The 11,802-nt window shown below is 40.6% G+C and overlaps 1 protein-coding gene across 1 annotated transcript; it reads right to left on the reverse strand.

Annotated features, from left to right (window-relative positions):
* Positions 1-1,802: 1,802 nt before the first annotated feature.
* Positions 1,803-3,777, reverse strand: LOC119488535 (zinc finger protein 239-like). The gene is made up of 2 exons (XM_037770270.1): positions 3,718-3,777; positions 1,803-3,153 (listed from the first exon to the last, which is right to left on the reverse strand). The coding sequence occupies exons 1-2, from the start codon at positions 3,775-3,777 to the stop codon at positions 2,509-2,511; spliced, it is 705 nt and encodes a 234-aa protein (XP_037626198.1). The 3' UTR covers positions 1,803-2,508.
* Positions 3,778-11,802: the final 8,025 nt, after the last annotated feature.

Consider the following 11,802-nt stretch of genomic DNA (forward strand, 5'->3'; position numbering starts at 1 on the left):
TAGGGTTAAAGTTTACTGATGAATTTCTCAATTATTCTTATAGCTGATATTAACTAAAAATTTCTTGAACCTTATTTATTAATTGACTCGAAATTTGTTTAGTAGCCTAATCATCAAACTCTTTCACATCTGAGAATGTATTTATATCACCCAATGTTTCTGATGTGCAGATGGGAGGTTGTTCTGGGTACCAGGAGTGGTAACAGGTTCTGTCTGTGCACTAATTACACAGTAAATGAAGGGATATGATTGATCTCAACATGTGGCACAGATCTGTCTAAATGAGAGCAACAGGCAAAAGAGAAGGAGTCGCTCCCATGAAGCAGACACGTCGGTGAGACTGGGCCTCAGGGGGATACAAGTTACTAACAGTACAGTTAGAATTCAACTTAGACAACATAAAACACATGAACACATATGTAACAGTACTATAGGGTCAATTTGTGTATGGTTCACAAACAACGCTAAAAGGTGTAATACACTTTAAATAGATTAAAAACATATATTCAAACTATAGGACTAACTGAGGCATTAGTGTGCACCTGAATTTCTGATTTACATCTCCGGGGACCTATAATATACATATTTAGAAATAACATGTCTGTAGGATGGCAAGATCTAACCAAGTGATTAATACAAAGGGAAGGATTTGATTTGCAACCTTTAGTCAGTGTAATTTACTTGGGCTTAACTTTTGTTTTTGTTTCACAAACTTGTTTGTTTATTAGCATGAGTATTTGAGTTATATAAATTGAAAATAACCGACATAGATTAACTAAACTACTGTAGTTCAGTGTCACAGATGTGGATTTGACCTCTAACAGGAATGTCTAATCTAATACCCCTTTCACACTGAGGACTCAACCAGGGTTAGTTGTGTATAAAGGGTTACCTCGCGTTGATCGACTCGCCTTTGCGACCCAGGTCGAGAGATGGGTTGGATCAGGGTTGGACCAGGGTCGATTTCGATGTGAATTGCACTGACCAGGGTCACTAACAAACGGGGCGGGACAAACCTATTCGGTTGCAAATGAGGGGCGCACAGTCCGTGACGTAACTGTCAGAGGTCGCTGTGGCTCACAAACAAACAGTGGGACGGCAGCAGGAGTGATTTCAGACACACCAGAGATGAACGACGGACGAGAACAACACGGATATGTGGCGAGACATCGAGGTCTAGGAGCTCTAGTCCTAAGCGTCCGCGATGAGGAAGAAAAAAGGGATGGATGACGGAATGGTGAGGGACAACGTAGTGTAACGTTAAACGAACATAACAAGGCTGCTGAATGAGAGAAACATCCGCTGTTACGTTACACAGAAACACACCGTGTTAATAATAAGTCGATCACCTCACGGTACCACCAGCTGTACGTGCATCTGTTTTTAAAGCATGTTTGCACATTTTCTATTTGTAACGTTACCTTTTTAACTTTTATCTTTCAAAATAAACCTGCTAAAAGATCCATCTGTCACTGAGGAAAAAAGGTTCATGTTGATGAATAGATACTGTAAATCAGTATGTTGTCTGTATGTGTTTGCATACATTACAGCTCCATACATACAATATAGTTAACATTTTATAAAGCTAAAAATGCTGTGTGTACTATATTTACACTATATCCCAAAAACATGCATCATTCTGTAACATTTTATGTTTTTGCACAAATTGATGATGCCACTATCACCCCCTCTCTCTGTAATCCTCCAGAGGTGTACCCCCCCCCCGCCCATTTCTAACACCTGGGCTAACTGGTGTGCAATGCTCCCGGGTCTGACCCAGGTTGTATCTGAATTGTCCTGACCAGGGTTCAACCCCAGAACCAGATGTCAGGGCCTTTAACCCATAATTCAATAAACAGCCATAATGGTCAGGATGGGTACTAAGTCTTGTGGTTGTTTCTCCTCTGTGAGCTTAACCAAGCTAGTTGTAAATTAAGGATCTCACCACTTAGTGTCCTGAGACGTAAGGTAAAGTTCCTGGAAGAAGTTTCAAGAACTAAGGAATAACTGCATTATTATTTTCATCTTTTGCTCATCACACTACAGGCGATTCATTGTCCAAAGTTGTAGGAGGCTTGAGCAGCTGTCCCTGATATCAATGTTCCGCACTAGTCCTTGTTTCCCTGAATATCTATAACAGAGGTGCTGAGTGGAAAGTAAGCGTGACCCATAGAGTCCCAATGGTTACATTTATGGGAAATACTTCAGGTTGAAATAAACCAGAATTTTCTTTTAAGATTTTTTAAAGGTTTGTGGTTGGTTCTCTTCCTTGTGATTTGAAAACTCTTCCAGATGTTCTGACATTTCAGCCTCATAACGGAGTCCCACTGGGAAGTTTCTGGTGGTCCAAGTATGTAGCCATAGCCACGAAATTATACATGCTGTTTGAAACATAAATTTACTGTTGGTCAGCCTTCAATGTGGAGAGAAGCTGAGCATATAACAACACAGCTATCAGGGCATGGGGAGGAGGCAGGAGGAAACAGCTAGCTGGGCTCTGAAAAATGTTCACAATGACGCAGTGTGAATGCGTTGGTGGGATTTAAGGGAATTAACCTGAGCAAAAGTTTTACCACATTGGTCACACCTGTACGGTTTCTCTCCAGTGTGAATACGTTGGTGGGTTTGGAGAGAACTATCCCGAGAAAAAGTTTTCCCACATTGGTCACACCAGTACGGTTTCTCTCCAGTGTGAATACGTTGGTGGGTTTTAAGGGAACTATCCAGAGAAAAACGTTTCCCACATAGGTTACAGCAGTACGGCCTCTCTCCAGTGTGAATGCGTTGATGCTTTTTCAGGTTAATTGATCGAGTGACAGTTACCCCACATTCATCACAGCTGTAGGGTTTTTCTCCAGTGTGAATGCGTTGATGTGTTTTCAGGTGACCTGATCGAGTGAAAGTTGCCCCACATTCATCACAGCTGTAGGGTTTCTCTCCCGTGTGAATGCGTTGATGTCTTTTTAGGTCACTTGATATAAAGAAAGCTGCCCCACATTCATCACAGCTGTAGGGTTTCTCTCCAGTGTGAAAGCGTTGGTGGACTTTGAGGTTCCTCCCCGAAGTGAAAGTTTTCCCACATTCATCACAACTGTGTAGTTTCTCTCCAGTGTGAACTCTCTGATTAATCAGTCCCTTCCGTCCTCTCCGTTTCTATAGCAACAGACATACAGACAGAGAGAGAGAGAGAGTGTCAGTGAGAAGCCATGGTGGAGCGACCTATCTAGAACCATAATGAACATTTACAGCATGTCAGTGGAACAATTTTGGGAAGCGTCGCGTCCGCTCGCGATTAAAAACGCCCCTGTGGACACGTACCATCAGCTCTCTCTATGCTCCCAGCTTTCAAACCGGAACCAGTATGGAGGCTCGTTTGGAAACTTTCTTCTCTTATTTCACGTAAATAGTTCACTGAAATGTGTTTCTGAAAACATTTGAGGTGAGAAATAACCCATGCAGTTGCTGAATCTGTCTTTATTTTGGATCGACAACGTTTAGTTTAAAAGATTATCGGGAGTTTCGAGAGGCGGCGAGTCGCGTCGGACGCCCGTGATTTGCATAAAGTAGCCGGGACCTCAACTTCATGCAAATAAGGAGCGGGCGTCGTGACGCCTAGTCTCTCGAATCGCGACGCCACGCTACCGGAATGCATTGCGCGGCTGCTTGCATAGACAATGAATGGGGAGCGTGGAAAGCACGGAGCCTGTGGACACGTACCATGAGTGTGTGCGGGTCAAAAGAGCCAAAGAGCTTGATTTTGGTCTCATCTGACCACATCACCTTCTCCCAAGCCTTCTCTGAATCATTGAGGTGTTCATTGGCTAACAGACGGGCCTGTACATGTTCCTTCTTGAGCAGGGGGACCTTGTGGGCGCTGCAGGATTTTAAACCATTACGGTGTAGTGTGTTACCAATGGTTTTCTTGGTGATTGTGGTCCCAGCTGTCTTGAGATCATTAAGAAGTTCCTCCCGTGTAGTTCTGGGCTGATCCCTCACCTTTCTCATGATCATCGATACCCCACGAGACGAGGTCTTGCGTGGAGCCCCAGACCGAGGGCGATTGATGGTCATTTTGTGTTTCTTCCATTTCCGAATAGTGGCACCAACAGTTGTCTCCTTCTCACAAAGCTGCTTGCCAATGGTCTTGTAGCCCATTCCAGTCTTGTGCAGGTCTACAATCTTGTCCCTGACGTCCTTGGACAGCCCTTTGGTCTTGCCCATGGTGGAGAGGTTGGAATCTGATTGTGGACAGGTGTCTTTTATACAGGTAATGAGTTGAGACAGTTGTCTTTTATACAGGTCACGAGTTGAGATTCGGAGTACTTTCTTAAAGCGAGAGGACTAATCTAACCGGTCTGTGGGGGCCAGAATTCTTGTTGGTTGCTAGGGGATCAAATACTTATTTCCCACAATAAAATACAAATCAATTTATAACTTTTATATGAATTGATTTTCTGGATTTTTTTTTATATTCTGTCTCTCACTGTTAAAATAAACCTACCATTAAAATTATAGACCGTTCTTTTCTTTGTAAGTGGGCAAACTTACAAAATCGGCAAGGGATCAAATACTTATTTCCTCCACTGTAAATATATATATATTTATTTTTTTCTCCTCTCTCAAATTGTTTGTATTTCATCATCGCCATAATATCATACTAATTTATGACATAATATCATACTATTTAATAATATCATTCCCTAAGGAAAGTGGTAGCAGTTGTGACACGTGAGGATGTCGGTTTTTTTTAAAAAAAGGGATCATGCCCACAATGGGCCAGCCTTCTCCTATAAAGGTCTTGGGGCTGCCCAAAGCTGGGCCAATCAGTCAAAAAATAAATAAATAAATAATAATAATAATAACAAAATTATAATAATAATAATGTACGTGTGTATATGTATGGGAAATTAATATATGCACAAATAAAACTTCAAATCTATAAGTACAAAATGAAACAATAACCTGGTTGGCCCTGCCGTACTGACCCTGCTGACCTGCTCTGGAGGTCCCTGACGGTGCCCCCGTTGTGCCTCGCTGCCGGTCGACGGGACTGCACCCCTCTTGACTCTGTCTAACTGTTATTATTCTTATTGTTATTCTTATTTTAATTATTAGAATTAATTATGTTCCTTGCTCATTTATTTATTTAGTTATTTCCTTCCCTATGCTTCCCTCTAGTTAGCCTTAGTTAACTACTTATTTTATTGTTGTTGTTAATGAATTAATGAATTCGTTTTTTTATTAACCTCTCTTCTCGCCATATATCCACCCTATAGACTCCACACACACACACACACACACACACACACACACCACTTGGTTCTCTCATCCTATGGCAGAAATGTGTTAACTGCTATGTGCTCACTGTTCTTGTCATCATCTTGTTGTTGTGTTAATGTATTGTCTTTTGTCTCGCAATAAAAAACTTCAACACTCGGCCCTCTGCGGTCCAGCCCAAAACAATACGGTATACTGTATATTGCAGCTTGTGTGACTGAAATGAGCTTATGTTAGAGCTTGTTCATCATCTGAAGATCACACACACACACACACACAAATGAATGATTGAAACTCATGTTTGTTTTCCACTCCCTTTATTATTTTTTGGGGGTTTTCTTTTGCTAATAGTAATAATAATATAATAATGATACAACAGCATGTCCTCGGAGTTCCGGTGACGCTGGAATGTAGCAGACGTGTTGGCCTCGCTCTCCCGCAAATTCACTCTAAAACAGTACTTTTCCATAACCCCTGAGATTTAAAGAAGGGGCTGAGTGGACAGTGTTTTATGGGAGTCTTACAGCCCTTTTTTAAACCAATCTCTCCTCTGTCTCTCTTGAGCAAGTGGACCCAATTGATTTTAAGGATTTTAGAATACATTATATGATTTTTATTACGGCATTATTTAAAAATTATTTTACTCACCTGGTCCCCGTGAACCTCGTAGCACTCAATAAGAGTGTTACGTTTTAACCCAAACCTAACCCTAACCGGAGCATACTGCCATTTATTTAAATGAGCAGAAGGCGACCAATCTGCAGCAGGCCGCTATCCTGGCAGATGAGTTCTTCCCTCCATCGTGACTCTAACCAGAGCACTGATGATGCGTATGTGATGCATGCCAGTGTGCCGTCCAGCTCTAAGGTTGAGAAACTGTGTTTCTTCTATCACAAGCCTGGACACGTCTCAAACAGCCAAAACTCCCATACCACGACAACCACCACCACCACCACCACCAGCTGAGTGCCGGCCCACTAGACACCTCAACACAACCTGCAAACTACAAAACTGGGCCCTCACCATACACAGGAAATGGGTCATCGTCGGGGAGTCTAATGTGGCCAGGTTCCCACCCTGTGAATGTGCCAGACCTCCAGATAGATGCCTACCCAGGTGCCACCTTCAGGCACGCGGAGGTTATTTTAGACAAAGCCATTGTCACTCACTCCCACTGGAGAAAAAGTCATCCTCTCCTTTGGCATCAACAACGGAGGTCAAAAGGTCAAACAGACTGCTGTCAGACAGTTACAGAGGGCATTCAGAGTGGCCAAAATTAAATTCCCTCACACTCAGATCGGGATCCCTGAGATCAACTTCTCTGGTTTCTCCTGCCACTGTGTGAAAGAAACAACCTCAAGTTTCTGAGTTCACACCTCACCTCTCACTGTGAGTATCTGCAGCACTAGTGGCCCTAATACTCCGTCGTACCTTCGTACCATAGACCTACAACAATGATAAATAAAAATGAAAATGTAATGTATTCATTTCCACAATTTTATTAAAAAATCCACAGGGTGCCACTGGAGAGGGGCTAAAGAGCCGGAGGTTGCTGACCCCTGGACTATCCTAACCCTAACCCTATTGTCTCTGACTGCAGTAACGAATCACATAGCACTGCAGAATATATAGACTTCTTTGTTAATCCCCTGTCGACCACACACTCCAGTTATATCAAGGAAACGTATGATTTTGTCAATAAGGTTTAAAAATTCCATATCCCTGAAAATTCAGTTTCGTTCACCATGGATATTGACAGTCTATACACAAATATTGACTTATTAAAAACATTTTTCAAAAAGAGACCTGACAAGGAATTATTACAATTACTGGAAATTAATTTAACCAGAAATTACTTTGAATTTAATGGATGAATTCTTTCTACAAATAAAGGGAACTGCCATGGGTGAAAACCTTGCCCCAGCCCGCGCCAATATCTTTACGGCTGAATGGGAAACCACAGCATTGGCCTCATGTTTACAACAACCATTATATTATTACAGGTTTCTGGACGATATCCGGGGTGTGTGGACTCATTCGACAGAAGATTTTGACATATTCCTAGCCACTATGAACAATCGCAACACTTATATTAAACTGAAATCTTCTGTGAGCATGACTTCTGTGGACTTTCTAGATAACAACCTTCAAAGGTGTCAATTTTCCAAATTCTCACACATTTGACATTAAAGGTCCAATATTGTAAAAAGTGAGATTTTCATGTATTTTATATTATAAAGCAGGTTTAAGTGATATATAAATACTGTTAAACTATCAAAACGCTCAATATACGGAGAAACACACACTGCCCGTATTCAGAAATTGTGCGTTTGAAACAAGCCGTTAGGATTTCTGTCCATTTGTGATGTCACAAATATACAATATTTAGACCATTAGACGTTTTTAAACATAAACATTCTAAATGTGTCCTGGTTTATTTCCTGTTGCAGTGTATGTAAATAACATCAGCTGACAGGAAGTAAACATGGACCCAAACTGTTGCCTAGCAACGCATTCCATTGCAATTCCATTGCAATTCCATTGAAATGCAATAAAACGGATCGTTTCAGACAGAGGGTGAATACAAGTATATTCAGGCAGACAGTATGAGGAAAATAAGGTTTGTTTTTTTAACATTACAACATGTAAACATGTTCTAGTAGAAACACAAAATACAAGTATGAACCTGAAAATGAGCATAATATGGGACCTTTAAAGTGTTCTTCAAAGAGACAGACACATATGCTCTGCTCTATAAAACTAGTCACCATCCAAAGCACACGTTTGCAGGCTTGGTGAAGTCACAATTATTAAGATCTCACAGAATCTGCACACAGCACATAGATTTCAATCTTGCTACTAGAGTGTTGTTTGCAGCTTTGACCACTAGAGTGTACTCCAGGTCTTTCCTTAGAAAGGTTTTCAAGACTTTCAAACAAAGCCCCCTTTAGTTACCTTGTCACAGTGATTAAGAATAATTTCCACCACTTCATCACAGGATCTGATGAATTACAGGACCACAGTATCATTGCAGCTTTCAGGAAAAACAAAAACCTACAGGATCTTCTAGTCCAGGGGTCAGCAACCTGCGGCTCTGGAGTTACATGTGGCTCTTTAGTTCCTCTCCAGTGGCTCTCTGTGGAATTTTAAAATTGGGAATGAATAACAGTTTTTTGTTTACATTTTCATTTTTATTTATCATTGTTGTATATCTATGGTACGACGGTATGACGGAGTATTAGGGCCACATTGAGGAAAAAAAATGGATCTGAGATTTTGAGAAAAAAGTCATAATAAACTGGGAAACTTGTGTTTGGTATTTTACATTGTTGGAAAGCCTGTTTATTTACCTTTACAATGATGTCCAACTTGTAAGGATCATGCATTTGTAGGATGAGCAGCACAGCTGATTATGTGGGTAGCGCCCAAGAAAAATTTGCCAAAATGCTCTGCCAATGGTAAACAGTGTATTCTCCTGTTGGTATTGACTCTTGTTTTGAGTTGTTTGGTGGATTGGATGATTGAACTCTCTATCAGTAACAAGGAACAAACAAGACATATTGGCTATTTTATACTTTATTCATTTAATACACCGTCGGGAGCCTCAGTAGCGGTGGAAGATCCATACGCAGCCACAACAGCCTGGCACCTCCTCCTCATGCTGGTCACCAACCTGGTCACATGTTGCTGTGAGATGGCGTTCCATTCCTCAACCAGGATTGGTTGCAGGTCAGCCAGCGTGGTTGTGTTGGTCACTAACACGTACAGCACGCCCAAGCTGATCCCGCAAGTGTTGAATTGGGTTGAGGTCTGGACTCTTGGCAGGCCATTCCATTCTCTCTACTCCCACATTGTGGAGGTAGTCTGTGATAACCCTGGCTCTGTGGGGGCAAGCGTTGTCATCTTGGAGGATGAAGTTAGGTCCCAGATTGTGGAGATATGGGATCGCCACTGGCTGCAGAATCTCATCCTGATATCTCACTGCATTGAGATGGCCTTTAATGATGACAAGCCTTGTTTTGCCAGTGAGGGAGATGCCGCCCCACACCATGACACTGCCCCCACCAAAAGCGGTTACTTGCAATCCAACTTTGGCAGACAGAACCTGGACTCATCACTGAACATGACATTCCCCCACAGGTTCAGGTTCCATTGTCTGTGTTGTCGACACCAGCGCAAACGGGCCTGATGGTGAAGGGCAGTCATTGCAGGCTTCCTGGTAGCCTTATGAGAATACACTGTTTACCATTGGCAGAGCATTTTGGCAAATTTTTCTTGGGCGCTACCCACATAATCAGCTGTGCTGCTCATCCCACAAATGCATGATCCTTACAAGTTGGACACCATTGTGAAGGTAAATAAACATGCTTTCCAAAGATGTAAAATACAATGCCAATTAGCATTGTAACAACAGAGAGAAATCCACCAAACACAAATTTCCAAACTTTTTTTTCTGAGTTTATATAAAACTAATCAAATGTTACTGAGAGATCTAATCGACATATGAGCAAGTTTCCGAACTTTTTCCCCCAGTTTATTACGAGAATAAAGTCATAGGTTTAATGGAATAATGTCATAGATTTTCGAAAATAAAGTCATAAGTTTACTAGAAAAAAGCCGTAAAAATATGATAATAAAGTCAAAGGTTTATGAGAAAAAAGTCATAATATTATAAAGTAGTAATTTTACGTGTTATTTTCTTTTTTTCTCTCGTAAAGTTATGACTTTATTCTCGTAATATTACGACTTTTTTCTCATAAACCTTTGACTATCTTAATATTACAACTTTTTTTTCTCGTTAAGTTATGACTTTATTCTCGTAATATTACGACTTTTTTTTTCTCATAATGTTATGAGTTTTTTCTCGTAATATGACTTTATTCTGTAAATCTCCGATTTTTTTCCCCTCAATGTGGCCCTGATACTCAGTAGTACATTTGCACTTTGGCCCTCACTGCATTAGACCTATAGACTATATACTTAGACTATAAACTGTGTTACCTTCATCACAATGCTCAAATGTTTTGTGACTCCAGACAGATTTTATTTTTTTTTGCCTAAAATGTCTCTTTTGATAGTAAAGGTTGCTGACCCCTGTTCTAGTCAAAGCCAAAATCAAAACACTAAATGACCCTAAACCCAGAGGTTATGGGGAATTTTATAGAAACCAAAACTGGATACACCAGTAATAATAGCACGATATATAAACTAGAACACGAGGCAACCCTAGAGCCAGGGATTGTGTCTACCTGGTCACATGTTAACAATGTGACTTACAGTATGGGGGGGGGAAACCAGCAACTCTATTCTGGTTAGATTTACTCAACAGGTATAACATCATTAATAAGAGAAAAACCCGTACCCCACTGGTTGAGCACTTCCTGTTACATGGATGGTAATCAGTCCATACTACTGTTATACATAGTAATCCAAGATGGTCTGTATCCCAGAGAAAAGAAATTGAAAAAAGTTGGATAAAAAGATGAGACGCCGTACATCCCAGAGGTCTCAATGAGAACTAGGAGCTCCACAGTGTTGAGCAGTTGATGAACAGTGCATTCAATCTGGTTCTCTCTCTCTCTCTCCCCCTAACCCTTACTCTAACCCAATCATACAAATACCATATTGATATTGTTTCCAGCCAAGGCTACTGGTTTGTTATGTACTGTATGCATTATGTTGTATAAGTACTGTATATGTTCAATACAACTGTGTATAAGTTGCAGTGTATAGATCATTTTGCAGGTACTGTTGTGTTGTTTTGTAATATTTGCAGAGACCATCAGTTACTTTAACCAGGAGCAAATCTAAAGTAGAGATTTAGTTCCCTGTGTGAATGCTGACTCAGAGTGTGAATTCTGACTCAGAGTGTGAATGCTGATTCAAACTGTCTTGTAGATATGTGTTTTGTAGCCTGGGACTCTGTATGGAAAAGCCCAGTATTTGACCCACTTTTTGACCAGGTGATGGCACTAAATGAAAAGTCACAAGATCATCAAACAATTCATCCTGTGGTGAATATGAATGTGTGTACAACATTTTATGGTAATCCATCCAATAACCGCTAACTAAAGGTTTATTTTATGGTAATCCATCCAATAACCGTTAACTAAAGGGTTATTTTATGGTAATCCATTCAATAACCGCTAACTAAAGGTTTATTTTATGGTAATCCATCCAATAACCGTTAACTAAATGTTTATTTTATGGTAATCCATCCAATAACCGTTAACTAAAGGTTTATTTTATGGTAATCCATCCAATAACCGTTAACTAAAGGTTTATTTTATGGTAATCCATCCAATAACCGCTAACTAAAGGTTTATTTTATGGTAATCCATCCAATAACCGTTAACTAAAGGTTTATTTTATGGTAATCCATCCAATAACCGTTAACTAAAGGTTTATTTTATGGTAATCCATCCAATAACCGTAAACTAAAGGTTTAGTTCTGGGCCGACCAACATTACCGTGCCCAGAGCTATGCTGCTTCTGTGGCTAAAAAACAACCAAAGACACAGTGAA

The sequence above is a fragment of the Sebastes umbrosus genome, chromosome 5 (genome assembly GCF_015220745.1).
Source record: "Sebastes umbrosus isolate fSebUmb1 chromosome 5, fSebUmb1.pri, whole genome shotgun sequence".
NCBI classification, from domain to species: Eukaryota; Metazoa; Chordata; class Actinopteri; order Perciformes; family Sebastidae; genus Sebastes; species Sebastes umbrosus.